At 36.7% G+C, this 21,938-nt stretch overlaps 2 protein-coding genes across 4 annotated transcripts in view; both read left to right on the plus strand.

Annotated features, from left to right (window-relative positions):
- Positions 1 to 21,897, plus strand: part of LOC129576712 (proteasome subunit beta type-6) — a 50,633-nt gene extending 28,736 nt beyond the window's left edge. Inside the window, exon 5 of the mRNA XM_055462213.1 lies at positions 21,887 to 21,897. Within this exon, the coding sequence (XP_055318188.1) occupies position 21,887 (1 nt within the window). The 3' untranslated portion in view covers positions 21,888 to 21,897. The remainder of the gene's footprint in view (positions 1 to 21,886) is intronic.
- LOC129576707 (protein Wnt-5) overlaps positions 4,456 to 21,938 on the plus strand; it is a 46,455-nt gene continuing 28,972 nt past the window's right edge. Inside the window, exons 1-2 of one of the 3 annotated variants that reach the window (XM_055462204.1) lie at positions 4,456 to 4,577; positions 11,305 to 12,142. In XM_055462204.1, coding sequence (XP_055318179.1) covers positions 12,012 to 12,142 — 131 coding nt within the window. In that variant the 5' untranslated portion in view covers positions 4,456 to 4,577; positions 11,305 to 12,011. Of the gene's footprint in view, positions 4,578 to 5,146; positions 6,003 to 11,304; positions 12,143 to 21,938 lie in introns of those variants that run through there. The other 2 variants (XM_055462203.1, XM_055462205.1) reach the window with 2 other exon arrangements.

The following is a 21,938-nucleotide window of genomic DNA, read 5'->3' on the forward strand; positions in this document are numbered from 1 at the left end:
ACGGGTAAAATCAACACATTCATCTCGAACAACATATTTACGATGATGTGAAATATGCCTTAAAGCATATTCAAAGATATTACCTAATCAAAGGGTGTTGCTTATTCGAAAAGATGCTCAAGCGTTTATAATATGAGTTCTGAAGGATCAACGGAATGATCTTTAAAATACTCACGAATAGACACATTTTGAACAAATCAAACCATTTAAAAAAAAACTATGCACGTAACATTTTGATGAAATATCAAAGGAAAATTTCTGATTTTCGAATGAAACATGTTTCTCCCCCTTTGCAATCAATAATCAAGCGGATTTGTTCGCAAATAATGAAAAATGAACGCAACATTTGAAGAAAAATCGTTCATGATTGGTTTTCGTATTGCTGTTTTTGGAACTCCGATTTCGTAGAAATTCTATGTAGTGGATCAACGTAGCATGATGAAAATGAGATGCAATTTTTTCAACATCAATAGGGATATTCTGTCTCATTTTCATCGTGTTACGATTTTTTGCAAAAAATTCTTTAGAAAACTATTGTTTCAGAACATTCGAATTGCTGATAAGACAAATAAACTTAATAAACAGGTGATGGCAAGATGGAAAATCCTAAGTGAGGGTAATTGTTTTTGCAAGATGAATTTTGAAATTTTGGATCCGATTTAAAACCGATCTCCTATTACCAAGGATGCTTAATGGTCAATTAGTTGAGCTAGATGAAGTCATTTTATGAGAATAAGTACACACAGGGAAAAATGGTTGAGATTTTTGGTACAAATACAAATTTTGTCTGAAAAAATGAATTTTGCCTTAGATATCTTAATTTTGGATTATTTTTACGAAAAAAATCTATTGTACCAAAAATCTCAACCATTCTTCCCTGTGTTTGTACAGTATTGAATTGGACACCATAACAAATTCATACTGCTACTCAATCCACATGTCATCTGATGTTCTTTGAAAATAAAGAATTTACAATGGAGGAATGTTTCGATATTTTGTAGCCATTTGAAACAACAATCAAACGAAATCGTAAATTTTTGTTATCAAAAAGTGATTGTAAACAATGAAGTGAAGTGAAGCAGATTCTTGGGGTTGATATGTTTAGGTGAGTTGTTTAATTTTACGCTGGCTACGTATTAACTGTAAATAATAAGGCATTAGTGGTCGAGATATTGATTCAAATAACTTTACAAAACTTCGATAAGCAAAAAAGTAAACTGCGTTAATAAAATTAACCGATAACCGAACGCATACTTTGCAGAACCTAGCAAGGATACTTGCTGCAATACTTTCATCTCAAGTTGTGTCCCCACTGTGGAATCGATGTGCAAAAAAGTGTCCAAGTAATCAACTGAAATATGTTTCAACAAATGAAAACAAGGGTGTTTTTCGTGCAGAAGTGTTAAGCGATACTTAGAAATTTTGGTTGAAAGCATATAAATAGCGTCTTGAAATGTTTGTCATAGTTTGAGACTCATTTAAAGGAATTAAAGTGTCTCAGAATTGTAACTGCTATTCGAGAAGAAATATCGATCCATATTCCAAGATGCTTACGATTCAGCGGATCAGAAGAATGAAAAATTCGGTTGTGAAGAGTGTTATTACGTCATGATCCGATTATGAATTAAAAGCTAAATGGGGTACTTTATGTGTTACGATTAGAATGAGAGTGCAGTGGAATGGATGCGAATGGAATTCATTTGTCTGAATGTTGGTGTTGATCCATTGATGATGTTTCCAATAAGTATTGAAAAGAAGATTTTCAAAGTGAGAGACGATATTATCCTCAGTCAGTGACACTGATATTGAAACACTGAATTCAATATTGTGTACGAGTTGAACGTAAATCAAAAACCTGCCTGCATCCAAATGAAATATCACCACGGCTGTTAACAGATGATAGAGTTAAAGATGACAACAACGACGACGACGACGACGACGACGACGACAACAACACGAAGAGAGACAACGACTAAAAACACCAAGCACGAATAAGATAATAAGACGATGTGTTTTATGCTTTAGTTGTTACTTTAAGTCCCACCTCCTTTTATAAATCGTTATGCATAATGTCGGGCTACGAATGATGAATAGTAAACGCATTTATACCGTGCGCACCAGGCGTGCTATTTGAAGGCAAACGTGAACGAATGAATAAACGAATTTGAAAGGAAAAAAAAATCAAAGAGTGGGAAAATGAATCCGTATCAATCATCGTCCCATTCTTGTTTTGTTGGTCATTTCGATCTTCTTACAATTGCATCGAAAATTGAAATGCGACACAATTGTAATGCATTCAATCTGCATTCACTTATAGATGCAATTGTAGTGTTTGGTGGTTTTCAACCGAAATTCAAATTTTTCGAGACAAAGCGAAAGAGAATAGAGAGAAAGAGAGAGAGACACTGTGTGCATGACCGCCAAAAATGCCATTTATGCATGAAGGAAGTTGAGTACAGAAGCAAAACAAAAGCCATGGTAGAAAAAAAAAGGTAATTACAGGGATCGTTTTGGATCATGAACATAAAGGATAGAGAAGGAGAAGAGAAAATAAAGAACGAATCCGAGGTAGAGAGCAGTAGAATAAAAGTGAAAAGCAAGCGATATCTATGTGTCCTCAATGGTCGGCCAGAGAGTCGGCTCGTTTTTCATGAGTGTACGCACCATGAATTGCAGTCAAATTGCGTTTTCTCGGCTCTTTTTCAAGTATGTGTGTGTGAAAAGAACCATTTCCAAAACATTGGTTTATTCATTTCGGCAGTTTATCTTCGTGCGCTCTTTTTTTGTTTCTCGCTTCAAATTCACATGTTCATTTTTCTGTTTTTTTTTTCTCGGGTTGTTGTGTTGTTATTGTTGTTGTTGTTGTTGTTTTTTCTATCTATTTGGCTCATTTTGGCCGAGCAACCGTGAAACACTTCTTCCTTTCTGTCTCTCACTCTTCCAATGAAACACATATGCGACGATGTGCTTTCGTTGCATTGCATTGGCAGATCAACCTTCAACCGGCAACAGCAACGTGTCCATTGCTATGATGTATTGACATTACGCGCGCCTAGCACAATCACTTTGTACTTTTACCGCAATATCATTATTATCATTACGCCGTTCTCCTTTCTTTGTTATCTCTTTCTCTTCTATAAAAAAAACTTCTTTTTCTGGAAATGGTGTAAAGATTTTTTTTTCTTTTTTCGTCTTCGTCTCTTTACCTTATTATTTTATTTTATGCTGCACTTCATTGTTATTATTATCTCATTAAATATACGGTTCGATATGTATATTCAAAACGTTTGCTTGAGCGTTGCCGAAATGAAGAGAAAAAAAAAGTCGACACGAAAGAGAGCCATCAATAGACTTTGCTCAAACAATAGATAAATATTTACTTCGATGATGGCTTTTCATCGACTTGTCGAATTCGTCCATGTGTGTGCACGGTTGTCATCTCTGATGACATAAAAAAAAACACACACACATACGATGATCAAAAAAATTGATACGAAACAAGTCTCTGCTTTTTCTTTATAGATTCCCTTTCCTGAATGGCGCGCTGAGCCTCAGAACTTAGATAAAGAAAAAAATCTCGACCAGATTATAGACATTATTTTGTCAGATAGACTCTTGTAATAATCTGTTAATGTGTGTATCTTTTCTTTCTCTCGTGTGTGTGTGTGTGTGTGTGTGTGTGTGTTTGATCATCGTTTGATCTTTGAAAAAAATGCCGCTATCAATGGGTGAAAATTGGGCCCCCTGTCTAATATATGTTGGCTATTCGATCTCGATACCGCCGAGATTTGTTACACATGATGCGATCGATGGAATAATGTTAGTGCTTTTTGAAAAGAAAAACGAGATAAAAAAAAATACCTTGGCGAATCATACACCATAATCCATTCTAGTGTTTCATTACACCGGTGCTTATATTCATTTCGAATTCGATGATCACATTTGATACAAAGTTGCACAGCACACACCACTTGTTCGACACAAAATAGTCGCTTTCAATAGTGTCACTTCAACACATTCTATATTGTTTGCCAATTCACCCTTTTTCTTCATTGACAACCACAAGAGCCGAATAAGAGTATCAGCATTCAGCATCAAGGTTGTCCTTTCATCTTTCCCGAAAGCACATATACACCACCGAAAATGCCATCACTATTTGAGAAAAAAAAGGTAAAATGCATTTTCGCCTCTCTTGTACAAGCATCAAAGTGCTTCAGAAAAAAAAAATTGCAGGACGAGAACCACGATGACGACAACAACAACGACGACGACGACAAGAAACACACGTCGTTTCCCTACCGTACACTCCATTCATACATCCATAGGCACATGCAACGCAACACACAACAACCGTGCAGCAGTGCGTAAAACAGACAGCACACAGACAATGTATAGAGCAACCACCAAGCAGAAAAAGAACCTATGAAGAGACCGCTCTCAGCTAACAATCGACGACGGTAACTAAACTAAATTCAGTTGTTTACAAACATTCGTGACGAACGGTTGTGGTATATACACACAGAGAGACAGCCAGTGAAGGAGCAAGAGCGTGAGATGCTTTAAGCGCAGTGAATTGTGTATGAGTTGCACATGTAAACGTGTTTCGAAAATGAATTAATGAAGTTAAAAAACAAAATTGAAATCTCAGTGGCAAGAAATTCAAATGGAATAACAGAAAAATAGAAGAAAAAAATAATAAACTAGCACAGTGTTAGAGGAATCGACAATTTCGAGATCGACCATCCATTCGTTCGACATTCGATTAGCTCATCGTTAAACTATTTGCTTAATTTTCAAAAAAGTACACAAACTAAACAACATAATCTCTGTAAACAAAAGCATATTTTGTTTTGATCACACGGCTTAAAAACACTCTTCATTCTCTCTCTCACACACATCAATGCAAACCGATGCAAATCTTTATCGAATTGTGTAAATAAACAGGTTCAAGATCATTTCAATTACATTGCATGGAATTGCTGCTGCCGTTTGCCGACTCTCTTTTTAATTAATTCTGGAGCATCAGCAGAACTAGAAAATTTAATTAAGCAATCAAATATCAGTTTGCATTAGGAAACGATTTGATCATCCTATTTTGTTCATCTCTTCCTCTTCTGCTTTTTCTTAATGTTCGCATAAATTGTTCTTAGCAAGAATAGATAGAAAGAGCGAAAGAAAAAAAAGCATCAAATTGTAGAAAAAAATGAAATGCAAATAAAAAAAAAGATCAGAGAGTGAGACAACGTTTAATCGTCGCCGTGCACGGATCGTAACGAGTCGAAGCAGAATTCAAAAATTCTCAACCGTTGAGTTGTTCATAGTCGCGCGCATTTTTTTTGCTCTTCTTTTGAAATCATTCAAAGCCGTAGTGTACGTATTCAGCAAAATTACACGGATCGAACAATATTTTGTAAGCGAATAAGAGTGAGAGTGTTTGCGTGTGTGGTGCAACTGTTTGTTTGAAATTTACGATTATTCGTTGTTCATACAGACGAACCAAACTGGCTAGACGAACCGAAGTGATGTGCGCTTTTTTTCAGTTACGCATAAGTGATAACGTGTTTGTGTTGATGAGAAAAGATATAAGTCGCATGTGAAAACATCCTTCAAAATATATATATATATATCGAGAAACAGTAGTCGTCTGAAGTGACAAATTTACAGTCAACCAAGAGAGGGAGACGAAGCATAGAAAATTTTTCAAGTTAATTTGTGCCGTCGCCGAAATCATCACACATACACCATTTTGCCATTGCCAATTGAGTATCCAAAGACAGCATTGCGTCGTCTGCTCCGTGTGTAATGACGATGGAATGAAAAAGACAACAACAACAACAACGATCGAACCGAAAAAACAACAGCAAGAACTTCAAAATTAGACGTAAAGTCGTAAAATGTGTCACCATTGAGACTCAAGCGAAACGAAACACTTGGTTGCAATAGCCAAAAATATCATAGATCAAGATCAAAGGGTTCGTTTCATAAATATTAATTTATCCAAGGTATGTGTCGACTCGACTTTTCTACCATTTGATTTGCTCCGCTTTCTTCCATTTCATTTTTGTGAATAAATCCAAATACGCAATCGTATCGAGATCATTGGCAAGACGATTGCGATCGTACGGAATTGATAAATGTGCGCTGCCGTTTATGTGGCGTAACAAAAGTGTTTCTTCAGAAGAAGAACTAGAAAAAAGAAACGGAGTGAGAGAGAGCGAGAGAAAAAAGTCCTTAACATTTATGCGTACTGTAAATTGGTAGTTATTCGTATTATTATTTGTGCGCCACACGATATCGCAATCACCACATTCATTCAAAATCCACAAATAGGTTTCAATGTGTTTTTTTTACTGGGCTAACTAATTGTTTGTAATTAGGTATTTGAATGGTGTTGACTTGCGTCTAGGATCTCTCTCTCTCTCCCATTCTCTCGCATTCTCTTGTCGGGCATCGCTCATTTATTTCCATATTTTGGGCCGCAAATTCATACGCAAATCGTCTGTCATTTTTCTTCTTTTATTCTGTTCCGCACACAATACGGTACCCTTGATATCCCAAATATTTTGAATTGCACACTTTAAACGGTTCAAACTACGCAAACACACAAACACACACAGGAACCATTTTAAAAATGCATGCAAATTTACCCGAACCAATGTGAGAGTGAGCTAGCGCGCGTACAGAGAGTTACAATTTCGGGTTGTGAATGTGTTGTGTGATGAACGTAATCGCTTGTAATAATGTTGATAAATAGTATCCTTTGTTCTGTGCTAGGCATTAACAATTTAACATTCATCAGTACGTGCATCATATACGGTGCGAGCGTTTCGATGCCAAACACATCTGAGAACCACATTAATTTCCAGTATCTCACCACCGCAACAAAAACAATCATATCGCTGAGCAAAAGCGAATGAATGAGCGTGAAAGCGTGCAAGGGAATGAGTGTTGTTGGTCCCTTATCAAATGAGCAGCTTTTGTTTTCGAGAGGTATTAATTTTTTGCAAATAGAATTGCAACCACCAAAAACCCTCCATTTAAATAATATTCTAGCGTTCAACCCACACGCCGAACAATCATCATCATCGAGTTGGGAGAAAAGTACTTTGATGCTATATGCACTTATCAAATATGTATTGTGCATAATTCATCGTATTCCATATAAATTAGAATTTTAATAATTCACGATTGAACTAAGTGCATCACCGAAAACTATGTAAAATATCCGTTTTCCAACGCACACTATTTTCATTTCGACGTAAAAACTCTATCTTCGGGGAATAGCTTTGAGAAAGAAACGTTCGCTGGCAATTTGTAAATATGTGAACGCTTCTCTGACGATGCGCATCTGGATGAAATGTAGTGTGAAAGCATTTTGGCCGCACAAAAAGTGCATAAATATTTTGAAAAATCATAAATATCAAGAGAACGTAGAAATGCGAACGGTCATTTTCGTCCATAGGATGATCAAACCAATTTTCTGAGGTGGAAATAATTTAACGATCCCATTCACACATCAAGAGAAATAAATAGCCAAAAATGGAAAATAAACAAACCGTATCTTGCAACGGCCCAATTTGAAAGGAAATAACACAAACGATTTTTTTTCCCTTCTTTTCCATTTGACTTTATTTACGTTGCTTTTTGTCGAATGTGTAATCAAGATTAGCCAGATTTAAAAAGAAACATGCACTCATTGAAATCACAGCAAAATGTTTGTAGCTGTCAACAAAAGCTGGAGTTTTTCAAAATGCGATTAAATTTTCAACATTTCCGTTTATTCATTGGAAATGAGAGAGAGAGAGAGAGAGAGAGAGAGAGAGAGAAAGAGAACACGATTTCCATTGTTGACGTTCGAGGGGTATTAAAAATGTGGAACAATGCTACTTGCATTGTTACTTTGTGCAAAGTTTTTTTTTGCCCATACTTTGGCTGTTCATTTCGACAATTGAAAAAAAAATCGAAAACTTTATTCAACAAGAAAATTACATTTTACAGTTTTTTTTTCCATGCTTCGTATAATAAATCGTTAAATACTGTAAATGAGCCCAAGTAATTGATCCGTATGAGGGTTGGCATATTGTACTTTTCCGATCCTTTTTTTTTGTGTGAATGTCGATTTTGATCCCAAGAGCATAATTAGATTGATTTCATTTTTTGTTCATTGTGGAGTGAGTGAGAGAGAGGAAGTAAATGCGATTTTTCTCTCTCTTTCTTTATCTCTGTATACCGTATGGCAGTTTAATTTGTACAATTATATGGTGATATCATCTAAATAACATGACATGACTGCTGACACTGTTCATCGGCTCTGGCACAACTTGATTTTTTTTCTCCTCCTTTTGTTCCGATTTTTTTTTTAGGGCAGAGATTCGGTTGCCTGTCAAGAGATCTATGCGCTCGTTCATGCAAAGGAAAAGAAAAATTGCGTGCTATTAAATTGAAGTTATGCATAAGATTTGCGCTTTGGGTAAAAACACACATACACACATTGAAACGGCCGAATATTTAAATCAGATCAAAATCGTGAATGTGAATTCAGTGTTGCATGCAAATGTGCATAATGCGTACTATTGTTGAATCGTTCTTCGTTGTTTTTCTCTCTCTCTCTCTCTCTCTCTCTCTCTCTCTCTTACTCTCGTATTCATTAAATCGTTTGAGAATTGCGATGCAAAGCATGTGTGTGCGTTGCTTATAAGAAATACGACATCTTGGATTATTATTGCGGATACTTATGTGCATTATGGAGTAAATTTGATCACAATAGCAAATAACTGACTAAAGTAATCAGCACAATTGATTGCGAGCGTTTGATGTAAAAAAAAATCTAGCAATCATCGGGTCGTTTACATGTGATGCAATTGCAAACTGTTCAATTAGAACGCTTCAATTCTGTAGCTCTAAAATGAAGATGAATCAGTCTAAAGAAGGAACAAACAAACAAATCGAGTAGTGTAATGGCCATCTGACTAATTGAAGTAAGGTTTTTGACTTGGAAACCCGCCTTTTGTTGCATTTTCACATTTGAATACGCCGCTGGCCGTGTGATTTATTTTGTGATGAAGTGAAAATAGTTTTCCGTCTCGTCAACCACAAGTAGACACACAGAAAAACCAAACAAAACAATGTGCCATCCTTCAATAATCCCGGCTAATAAACGAGAAATAGCTCATAGTAAACTAAAAGACTTCTTTTTGTTCCAACCGAATATGGACAAAGAATAGGGCGAATGACATCAAAAGCATCATCATATTCAATGTGTGTCGTCGTCGTCGTGTGATCGATTTCATTTCGAGCTTGTGTCTCTCGCTCTTTTGTCATTTCATTTAGCCAGAAAATGATGTTAATACCTTTCAATCTCTGCATTTTCACTCTTGGCGCTGCTTTTTATCACATTCAATTTGTGTTTGGTGATTTAGAAGCAGCAGCAACTACTAACTTAAACTGACGGGAGAGAAGGAAGAGAAAACCATACTTTTCGTGAAAAAAAGATGACGATGACGACGACGACGACGGCAATGATGGGCAATGATGATGGAAGAGTGTAAATAGTCATTGAGCCAAATCATTGTAAAATATCCAGTTGCACTGTGGTGGCTGTACAGTTGAGTTGTGGCCGGTGGAACAGAAATACACATCGGTGCTGCTTATCTATTGAAACGCAAACTAAGCTGAGGTGCAGTCTAAAATTGTAAAGTAGCGACCGCCTCAACGCATTTATTTTTTTTTTTTTCATCTAAATAAAAGACAGTAACACACACGCACGGTATTGTTGCTTTTTTTACGACTTTTGACATGGCGGTCAAATGATTTGGAATGGAACAGAGATGAAAATTGTATACGATGTGGAATCCCTCACATTTCAGCAACGCTCGAACCAAAAAAAAAATAAATGAGAGACAGACCATCGAGAGGGGAGCAAAGAAGACAGCGATAATTTCACGTACAGTGATTTTCTTTTGTGATTCTTGAGCTGGTCTTTGTTGCAAGAGAAATAATTTTCGTTTTTATGGCTTTTCTATCTGTTCTCGGTAAAAATGATAAAAATAAAACAAAAATCCATGTAAAAGCACGATGCTATTGCTGCTACTACTACTGGCTGCCGGTGCTGCTATTGCTGTTGCTCTCTGCGAAGGGAACAAGAGAGAGGTTTTTAATTCCATTAACCGACAAAATGATGATGCTAATAAATGTTTTGGTAAAATAGCATTTTCTATTCATCGAAAAACCATGGAAGCGAACAAGCAGCTTCAACTATTCTCGGTTGAGCGCGGGGACATACACACAGCTTCTTGATTGTCACTCAGCAACGAAGCACACAGATATTATATTATTTGTTTATCCATATGCTTTTTTCCCATTTTACTTCTTTGTTCATTCAATGCGTTTACCGCTTGCGGGCCGGTACTCTCTTTTGTATATATCATCAAGATTTTGCTGTGTATTAATTCAAAAAAATAAGAAAAGGAAAACAAAATATCCTCAAATGGTTTAACATCGAATTGAATAGCTTTTTGTTTTCAGCCAAAATGTTTGCCAAATCATTTGCATCGGATTCTTTGATCCCAAAGTTTTTTTTTCTTTGCCCATAAAACCATTCCAACTGAAATTTGCTGTAATCGCTGCAAAAAAATCTATTTGATCATTATCATTGACATCTCGTCTTGTGTTCGTCTGACTGTTGTGAATCATCACTCGCCAACGCCAATATATCCGAACATGTCAAACACTTGTCCGTTCATTTGGCGCGTCCTTCTTTCTCCTTGAGATCATCATCATGATACCATTTGGTGCCTTTTGAGAATAACATGCACCAACCCAAAACTCACTTACAACACTAATCAAATATCATTTTTACTGACAAAAGTTGTGTGTATGTGTGATGTTTGCGAATGGACCAAATGCAAGTCAAAAAGCAAAGATGCACAGATTATTCATGTTTTTGCTCGAATCTCTCGAAATACCTCTTTTTGGCTGGAACAAAGTCAAGAAGCATTGTGCTCAAGCCAAGACTGTTCAAAGCACAAAATTTTTCATTAATATTTTTCAAGCGATGGAACCATCGTTTCTCCAGTATGAAAACGACAACAACAACAAAAACAATGTCACGGAATATATATTATGTGTAATTTGGCCAATTTATCACGCGTAACCTTTTGAAGGACTTTTTTCTAATTCACAAACCACATATAACTAGTGAAAAATGAAGAAAAAAAAAACACACACAACTAAACGACACAATTTCCCCCAACATTTCCAGTTTACGTTCATTCAATTCCGTCTTTCTTCTTATTCTCTTTTCAGGACCGGAGAACGAGAACAAAAAAAAACTAAACAAAAGTTATCCATGTAAGCGAATTCTTATTTTTTTTTTCGATGAACGTGCATCGTGTGATTGCAATGGCACTTGATTCCACCGTACATCCGATGAGTGCATATAGATTTTCACCCCACCAGTTGTAGTCAATGAACTTACTTCGATGACAAGCCATATCAATTTCAATCCGCACAGCGAATGAAACAAGTAGATGAGAGAAGAAAAAAACACAACGAATAAAGTAACACAAAGTGGAAAAAGTTTTTTGTTCAATTTTTCAAACCAGTGATGACTTTCGTTCGCTAAATTCAGTTGAAATCAAATGAAGGAAAAACCGAATTAGAGTAACAAAAAAAAAGTGTGTATTTCTGTGAAAGCTAAACCCAAAAAAAAACATAAAACAAAAAAAAAACGAGGAAGAAACATTGAAGACAACGCGAAATACGGAGAAAAAAGAGAATTAAGTGAAACGAAAAATAAACAATTGTGATTGAAATGATGACTTTTCCGTTACGATAAAGGACGATACGGCATTGAATAAACGAGTAAGACAAGAGAAAAGCTAACAAAACAATTATTTCGTATCAACTTGAAAGTTAAGCTATCGACAAAAAGACGGAGAGAAAACAACAACCGCAAACTTCGGGAAAGTTGCCCAGCGACAGCGAGATATATAAAACGAGATAGGGAAACCATGGAAGTTTGGACGCGTTGGAAGAACAAACAACGTTGCAACAATATAATCGTTGCACTGCTCATAATTACACTCATTGCACACAATGGAAATGAGGTGCATGGTGTACTGCAAGGCGTACCAACATGGATGTAAGTAGATTTATGACTTTATTTCTTTTTCTTCTCTGGTTTGTTTGTATTCTGCAGCATTGATGCATGGGAGCGAGAAAAATAAAACACACGCAACAGTATTATGATGTGTTATTGGAAAATGATTGATGATGTGCTACTCGAAAATGGCAAACATTGAAGACAATTTTCGGAGCTAAAAAATGTTCTGGCGCTCTTTTCAAACGATTTCTTCAAACAATTGATTTGGATGGAGTTTTCGGTCTATACGTACTTGCAAAGCCAAAGGAAGCAATAAAATCGAATGGTTGAACGAACATATAGAGTACACAAATTCAAAATCCGGATTTCAAAGTCTGCATTTTAATGCATTCGCCTCAGAGTGTGCCCTCAAGGCTGTCGAGAAAATTGTGTATACACAATTTTGTTTTCATTTTCTTCTTCTTTTTTTCGTTATCGCATAGTTGCGTTCTTTTGTGTCAAAATGCATGAATACAAAAATCACAGCGTTGATTTATTGCTTGGGTTTTCATTTTGTCTTATGGAGGAAAATTTAATTTTCTGTGATCATTTAAAAGATTTAAGTAGTAAAAAAAAAACGAAATCGAACAGAAAAACCTCGATGAATATGATAAATTTTTCGTGTGTTTGTACAACCAGGCAAAGAAGCAAATCGATTAATTGAGTTCATGATTCAAGAATTAAAAAAAAAAAACAATGAAATACATTAAAATAATCGACGGAAAAAAAGAGACGATTGGCGCCAAAACCCGAAGCTAAATCCCACTCAATATCAATATCAGTGCACAGCAAAAGTGAAAAAAGAAGAAGTAGTTGATAAAAAATAATAATTAAAGTAGAAGAGATAGAGATATAAGACAGTGAATCGAATTGGAAGGACTGACTGACGATGGTCGATAGCTATCGAAATCCTGCAAGCAATTCAAAACGATTGCAGACACAATGTAATAGCTGATAACGCATTAAATACCTGCGTGTATGTGATTGCGTCTAGCAAACATTTGAAGAAGAAAAAAATCACCAAAGAGAGAGAGAGAGAGTGAGAGAGATATCGTTTGACACATTACAAAGTAGTCAGACCTCCATTCGCTATCAAAGAATTCCAAACAACAACAACAAAAAGAGAAGTTGAAATGAAAACATCGTTGCGCATACACTGGGACATTCAAATCCAAGCAGATGATAAGTACAGTTTTAATGCGCACACCATTTCGATCGGTATTTTAATGCAACCAATGTGGCAATGGGGAGAAAATCCAAAGAGAACGACGATACTGGTATGTTTTTTTCTTCGCCTTCTTTCTTTTCGTCCATTACATTTTATCTTTTGAAAATTGGTTGCTTTCATTTGGGCTGAATTTATCGGCAGCAGCTTCGTCGCTCCTTTCCAATGAAGCCGAGAAAATTAATGTGATCAATGATCATATAAAAGTCATACGCATTGATTTAGTTAAATGGAAAAATGTATATAAATATTTTTTGTTCCATCGTTTGTTGTCGCGATCCGCATTTACACACGTTTCACAGTGAACCACGAGCGCGACCGAGGAAAAGCCATTTAACTAATGCTCTTCTTCTCTCGCTCTCTCTCTCGCTCTCTCTCTCGCTCTTAGTACGCATATGTATAAACAAACAAGGCGAATGATATTATCATGATGCGTACGGTAATTTTATGTGTGTTGTTCATTTTCAGTATGTTCTTTTATTATTATTGTTCGTTGTTGTTTTTTTCTCTCCCTTCCTTTGATGTGATCGCAGACCGTTCGATCGTGTTAATATAATTAAAATAATATGCTGGCGTAAGTGCTGGTGTTGTCGTTTATGTTCACACATAAGTGTGTCGCCATCATAAGCTGATCGCCAGACATTTGACACAATAGCAACAGCGCGACCGATGACGATGAATGAAGAGAGGAGCGACGAGGTAGAGAAAAATAAGTAAAATAACTTTTAATAACTGAATTTGTTTGGATGACGACAACGAAAAACAAACGACGGCTATACTCATACAAACGATTTGAGGCTCGGCAAAACGATTGAAACCCTTTACTTGTGAGAGACAAGATGATCTTATTTTGGTGCCCATTTCAGATTTTTTTTTTTGCCTGGAAGTGAGTGCCTCTGATTTGCTGTTCAGGACGTTTTATTTATCTTTTTCTTCTTCTTCTTCTTCTTCCTTTTTTTATTGTTGTTGGCCTTCTTCATTTTATGACTATGGGGCTATTATTGTGTGTTCTCTCCCAGCCGATGCATATTTTTTTTTTCTCAAAATGGAATCCATAAATTTATCGGCCAAAAACGCATAATAATAAATCCACTAATTAACATGTTTGTAAATATTAAACGGAATAAGAGAGGAGAAGAGAAAACAATCCATGTGAAAAGACATCATGAATCGCAGTCATCGTTCGTACGTTGAAAATCAAGATTTCATTGGATCTTCTGCGGATAAAGAAGATGAGACAGGAAGCCCAATGTTTCACTCTCCTGTATTATGATCGATAAATCGCACTTTAAAAGCAAATGAATCGCTCGAAACGACACTATATAAATCTTGTATTTTCATCACCAAAACAACTTAACGCTCGTTGTCCCAGTGTGTGTGTGTGTGTGTGTGTGTGTCTTTTTTTTCATTCGTCTTCCTTATAATGTCACACATTGAATCGCTTTCAAGCAGGTGCAGTTTAAATATCACTTCATGTTCATAACATCAAGAATACACAGAGAAAAAAACAACATTTACTAAATCAATAAATTTGAAGAGCGAAGGAAACAAAAATCCTTTATATTCATTCCGTTGAGCAATAAAACGTGTGCACATTTTGTTACTTTGAAAAGGACCCAAAAACAAACACATTTATTTATAGCCATTTAATTTCGTTGCCTCTGGCAAATGCATTTATTGATGACTCTATTTTGTTGACCGAACATACAATTTTCGTTTTGTATTCTCCGACTCCGAGTGTTTTTTTTCCTACCAGTTTTTTTGTTCTGGCTTTATTGAATGACGACATTCAGCTTCAGCCGAATTACCTGCTGCGATATTATAATGTAAAATAATGCACATGTTTATATCATCTGAGGAATCTGTTTTTTTTTTTCGTATAAAAAGGAGGAATGACGTTTGGTCTGTGTATGTCTTAGAATTTTCGATGTGTAAAATTATGTGATATAATGTACATTCATAAGAAGATGCCAGAACTTATGGCTCATTTTTTGGCAAAACATATCGCTCAACAACAAGCCCATGTTCAGACGAGAACTGCATCAGCCGCACACCAACAAGCAGAATACATTTTAGGCGAAATCTGCTTTTGTTCAATACGAGTTCGGTTCAATATCAAACAGCACCCATAAAAGTTGTGAGTCTTCCAATAGACAAATGCCATGACTTCTACAGTAGTTCTCTCATGTAAACGTATGGATCTGAGCATCGATGTCTCATACAGTTCACGAGTCGAAATTCACCGCTGGCATTTTATCTTTATCGCCCAATTATTGGATATTTTTTTGTCAATTTCTCCATCCAATCCAATAATTTACGTTGACCAATTCCACGAAATGATTATAACAAACAAAAGCAAAACTTGGCGAAACATTTCGATTACAAATATCGAACAAAAAATAATCGGCTCCCCCACTCCGCATGGAACATTCTCAAAATTACCACTAAATATACCACATGCACTCATATAATGTTCTGATATGGCCATAAAATTAAGACGGTATTTTACATTTTAAATTATAATATGTATAAAAAGAACAGAGTTGCGTTGCAAATTGGCCAAGATAGATATTTACCTTGTTGTATGCGTTCGCGTAGCCACAAAATCAACTTAACAATGTAATGTAAATCTCTTTCTCGGCATGAGCAGAGAAAAAACAGATTATTAATTTGTGCTTTTGCACCGTTTGGTTGCTTTTTTTGTTTGGTTGGCCGTTGTTTGGCTATGGGTTCCTGATTCACATTGTGTAATTGTTTTTTACCTACATTTCGATTAATGGTACATAAATTAAGTAGTTTTATGTTTACGTGCTGGATTATTGTTGAAAGTGCTATTAACGATAGTTACGTCCATTTGTTGTCACCATAATGCACCGCTGTCACCTTTGTCATTTGATTACTTTGGCTGATTGCATGCACGGAATCGCATAGCATTTTTTTTCTGTTTTCGTTAACAATCTGTGCTGGTGCTGTACGTGCCTTTATGGCTAAATTTCAATAAAAGTCTCTCCGCAGCTTGCTCACTCAACTCGGCTGGGTTGATTTCAGATGACAAATGCAATAAATATTATTAGCTATGGATAAAAATGTACATTTTATGGACGTGTGCACAGCGAATATAGCTTCAATTATTACCGACTGAGCGTGAATTACTTGCAGAAATCTGTTTGAATGGAGAAAGACAAGAAAATTGGAATTGGGTTTTTTTTATATCTTCGCATTGTTTCAATAGATGATGCACCTGAATTGGGAAATGGCTGACAAAAACAAAAAGTCTCACATCGAGCGTGTTTAATGTGTGATCCTTGTGAACAGGAGACGTTAATTTTCCACTTAATTACCAGCTGCGGATGGTTGATTAAAGAGTAGTTTCCGTGTAATTTGTTGCAATGCCAATTGAACGAATGGAATCAAAGAAAGGTGCAAGACAGTGAGTGAGAGATAGAGAGAAGAAAATAAGAACAGACGATCTAAGTGTCCAATCACTACACGTTGAACCGCTAGAAACGGTTGGTTCGCATTGCAATTCGCTTGTCAAGTAACAGCAATAGCAGCAGCAGCAGCAGCATCAAGTGTGTGTTGTTGGCGTTGGATGGTCAAATGAACAGGAATTGACGACGATGATGAAAAGAATGTGGAAAAGCACACCTAAGCAAATAGAAAAACGCTGTCAAAGAATCCCATGAACAGAATTTTCTTTCATTTGAATCGAAGCGTATCCAATTTGCTCCGGCTGTGTACCTTCTCCACATAATTCTCTATCTCTTTTGCGCTCTTGCTTTCTTGCTGATTTGCTATCTTCCTTTTCTCTTTCTCTCTCTATTTCGATCTCATTCGAAGAGAACTCTATTGAAGTTGGTCTCTGTGTTTCCCTTATGCCATTTAATCGGTAAAAATATGAGCGCACAACCAATGACGGTGAGTTGAAAAGATCACGCACAGTGTAAGCGATTTAAGCAAACTAGTTAATGGCGATATTAGTTCGAACTAGTTTCCGCATCAGCATGTCCAGACCAGCAGTTGCAATGTTTTAATCTCAATACACACACACACACACACACCGAACGAGATAAATAGACACAACGACCGAGAATGAATTGAAACATTTTTGCATCCTGTTGATTTTCAAATGATCACATTTTTCACCGGGGCCGCAAAATGTTGAAGGCGTTGGTGAAATATGCGCCACTTTGCATCGAATTATGGTAAGCCGCAGAAAAAGATCAAAATATTCAATAAATGCGACTTAAGATGACGTTGAGAGGTGGTTTTTATTTGCTTCTGGTCCATCTCCCTCTCTCTATCTCTAACTCTCTGTCTTGCAGAGCCACTGACCGTCCAAAGACCGTTTTGATTACATTTCTGTTTCTTTTGTGCATAACTTTCGTCTTGTGTCTGCTGCAAAACGAGAATGAAATAAAGAAATAAAAAAAATAGCCGAAACCGACGAAAGAAAGAAAAAACTGCAGACCGATCCGTCGAAGGAATAAAAAGCAAAGTCAAAACACATTTTCGTTTTTCAACATTTTCTCTTAATAATGATTGGTTTTCTTTTGATCTTTTGCTGAAGTTTTTTTTCTCCTCTCTTACGTTTTTCTCCCGCATTTACTTTGTTGTGTACCGTCGTCCACTTGTTTGCTTTCTGATGCACACACACACATAAGGAACATTCAACATTCGAGAGAAAATTATTTATCATTGAATTGATTTCAGCATTTGTACTACAAACGATCCGACTGTGCATGTGAGCGTATGCTGGTGTTGCCACCAGGCCTGTAATTTGTTGTACTTTAATCGTGTATATTTCATGTTCCATTCCGTTCCGGGCCCCGAAAAATACCTTATCAGATTTGTGAACAAGGGTCCAAGAATGTTCAAGCAATCGCTAAAAATCATATGCTACTCTTGCGAAGCGTTCAATTTTTTTCGGGCGATTCTCGTTCGGGTAGGGCGATAAATGAATCATGTGAAATCGCATAAAATCTCATTGGTGAAATTATTAGCAAAATTAAACATAAACAAAAATCGTCGATACAATCATCAAATGCAATATGACCACAATAATAAGATGTACGGACTCAGTGAAACATATGTTGCAAAGTCGAAGCGAAACGGCTGTGGTTTTCGATTTCGTTTGATTTCACAGCACAATATCACCAATACAAATCAACAAGGACTCAAACGAAACGAAGGATACGCATTTACGGAATTTCATCGAACATTGCAAATTCCCCACCGACCAAACAAGACTGATTTCATGCATATTCAACATTATCAATATATACGTATATTCGGCACTTTGTTGTGCGTTCTCTCTCGCTCGCTTTCAATCGAGAATTTTATTTGTTTTTCAGCGTTTGTGTGTCTTCTTTATGTGGTCCTTTGAATCGAACATCTTAACAGTCAATCGTTCACCATAAGAAATATATGGCTGCCCGCGTGCGAGCTCGCTCATACGGTCGTCGGTTTCGTTTCATCTACACAATTAGCACACTGCATTTTACCTATACCCAAATGGTTTCGGCAAACGATATTTAATCACCGTGTATTTGAGGAGAGAGAAGAAAAAAGATCAAACTGAACATAGAACATCGGCAACTGTGGCTTTCGATACATGGATATAATGAGAAAGAGTGTGCGATAGTGTGTGAGTGAGTGAGAGAGAAAGAGAGAGAGCGTTCGATTCAAATAATCCTGATGCAATATATTCAATGAATGCACTTCGTCTTCATTCAAATGTTGCCGGCAGTATGTGTGTGTGTGAAAATTGAAAGTTTTGCATTCAATTTGGCCGCAGTATGCAAAATGAGCTTGGAAATACACAGATAGAATAGAGAACCGAGAGTCAAGAAGTGAGCTCGATCCAATCGATGTCTCATGCCAGCACATTTAGACCCATTCAATTCCAACAAATAACCAGAACTCGCGTGCGATTCAAGTTCTTGTATATATTGTTTTCTTCTTCCTTCTGCTTCTCCTTTGTCAGCCAAAGTTGTACGAAAATATTGAACAACAACAACAACAACAACAAAATCTCAACATGTTTTCACAATTTGTACGTTGTTGATTTCGAGACCGTTTCGCTATGTACACCGCCAATTACAAATATAATATTAACAACACGAGAGCAAATATTATTTATATTCATTTCTTACCTATTTTTCTACTCCCTAGTCTTTTTTTTTCTTGTTGTTGTATTCATATTTGATCTGTCCCGGGGAGAGAGCGAAGACAGTGAAACATGTATTTAAAAAAAAAAAAACGACAACGACGAAGTCGAGAACCAGTTGAATGAGAAATTGGTAACGCTGATGTTCAGGAGCGGAAAAATGAGACAACCAAATGATCCAGCCCTACCTTTATTTCAATGAGTTTGGCTGTTTTGTGTTCATTTCATTTTGGCCGTTTTTTCTTCTGTTGTATTTATTGTGCACAGCCCGTTCAATCAGAGCCCTTTACGCTCCGATGTTATAATTTTATTATGGTATTTCACCGAAGCTCGCTTCGCTTACGTTCTTCTTTTTTTTCCCTACTTCTTGTTGTACAACCAACACAATGACAGCGATGAAATGCGAATCACACAAGAGATATGTTATGCATTTAAATGGTATTCGGATCGATTCACGCCTGACATACTCTTTTTTTCCACAATGGAATGATATTCGATCCGCTTGATCAGAGACAGAGAGAAGGAAGAAGAAAAAAGAAAAAAACAACATGCCTGATCGTATATGTGAATGCATCATTAGTCGAGATTTCACACATAATTATCAGCATTTATCACAATTTCAATTCATTCCATTGTGCTAGTTCAAGCATAGAAGACATTCTAAATGGCCATTTTCCAAAGTAAAGATTTCATTTTTTGAAAATCGATTCAACGAGCGGCTAGAACTCCCAACTGGTGTTTGTATTCGTGACTTTTGCTTAACGATCCAAATTCTTATCACACCGTACACATCATTTCCTATGCACTGAGAAGTGAAGAGAAAGAGAGCGAAAGAAAGAAAGAAGAAAACGATGCTTCGAACGAGAAAAGACGTTGATTCGATAACAATGTGTGTTAATAATTGGGAATCAAGTCATCAAATCCAATAAAATCAAATATTTAACACGTTAGGCGATCGTACGTCGTCGTTGATATCTGTCCAGGAGGGTATGCAATATATGCGGACGGCGCGCGAGCGCAACCCAATACTGTAAGCGCTGCTTTTGAAGCAAAATCACGGCCAGTGACAACGTGCGAGACGAAGGTGAGGAAAGAAACAAGCGGCATAAAGCCGAATGATTATATTAAATTGTCGAAAACGAATGCGATTCAGTGTGTATGTTCACAGTTGGAATCGAATCGATTATACCATCTTCATTTCAGAAAAAAAAAGATCCGAAATGAACAACAACGCGGCTAAGAACAATTTTTCGGTTGGGATGCGATTGCGTGAACGATGAAAAATCATTTGTTAATTAATGTTATGGAGAAAATGAAAGATGAAATGAATCAAATAAACAGCGCAAATAAGCGATATTCTAGTCGCCATTGGAATCATATACCGAAGTGAGACAGAGAAACAGACGATCCATGTAGAAAAATGATTCGTAGATAAATAAAATATATTACATCGCATTATTGTGCATATGGTTATTCATCTCCTTGTGCTCCTTGATCGGCCGCGCTTTCTACTTTTTCTTTCTGAACCGCAATTCTTGCCGGTAATGGATTGAGAAGATAAAAATCTGTTTTCCTTCGTGTTTTTTTTGTAGGAAGATATACTCCTCGTCGGCTGTGCGCGTTTTTTTCCGTAAGATTCTCAAACAGTAACACTATTTAGTATCTGATATATTGAGAATGGTACATGCAACAACAAAAAACGCGCATATGCCGGAGCGAGTGTGAAATTTAAAAGTGTTAATTAAGTTATAATTAGGGCTCTTTGAATGATGCATTTCTTTTCCCATGTGCAGCATGATATATACATACACACTGGCACTCATGGGATATGTGTCGAGTGTGTATTTTACGAAAGCGCTCATTCGATCGCGCGCACATCGCGCACATACAGAATGAGATGAGTGGCAAAGCCGAGAAGGAAAAAAATGAATGCAAAAACAAGAAATGCATCCACAAGTCAATCACTTTTTGCCATAATATCTCTCACACAGTGTGTCTCTAACACGTTTCTTTTTCCGCGAGCAGCGCGCTACCATTCGGTTTGATGTTGTTTTTTTCACACTCTCTCTCTCTTGCTCTTGTACTCGTCTCTCACAACACGCCGAGATCTTGATACCTCGACGAATGGCTTAGCACTTATTTTGCGAAACCGTTATGGATTCCGATGGTGTGTTTCCAAGCCACGTTACGACCGCTGCCGCCGCCGCTATTTCAAAATACGAAAAATTATTACGGCTCATTTGTTATTTAGTTGAAATTAATTTGCACGCGCGGTATATCTCGCATATATACACGGGGCGATATTTCTTTTTGGCATCGGGCATCATCAACGCTATACACACACACATACAAATCGAGCACCACATAAAACAAATTATGTCATAAAGCCCATAAATCGTAAA

This window comes from Sitodiplosis mosellana, unplaced genomic scaffold (assembly GCF_009176505.1).
Source record: "Sitodiplosis mosellana isolate CC-2019 unplaced genomic scaffold, AAFC_SMos_1.0 Smas_scaffold_6191, whole genome shotgun sequence".
NCBI classification, from domain to species: Eukaryota; Metazoa; Arthropoda; class Insecta; order Diptera; family Cecidomyiidae; genus Sitodiplosis; species Sitodiplosis mosellana.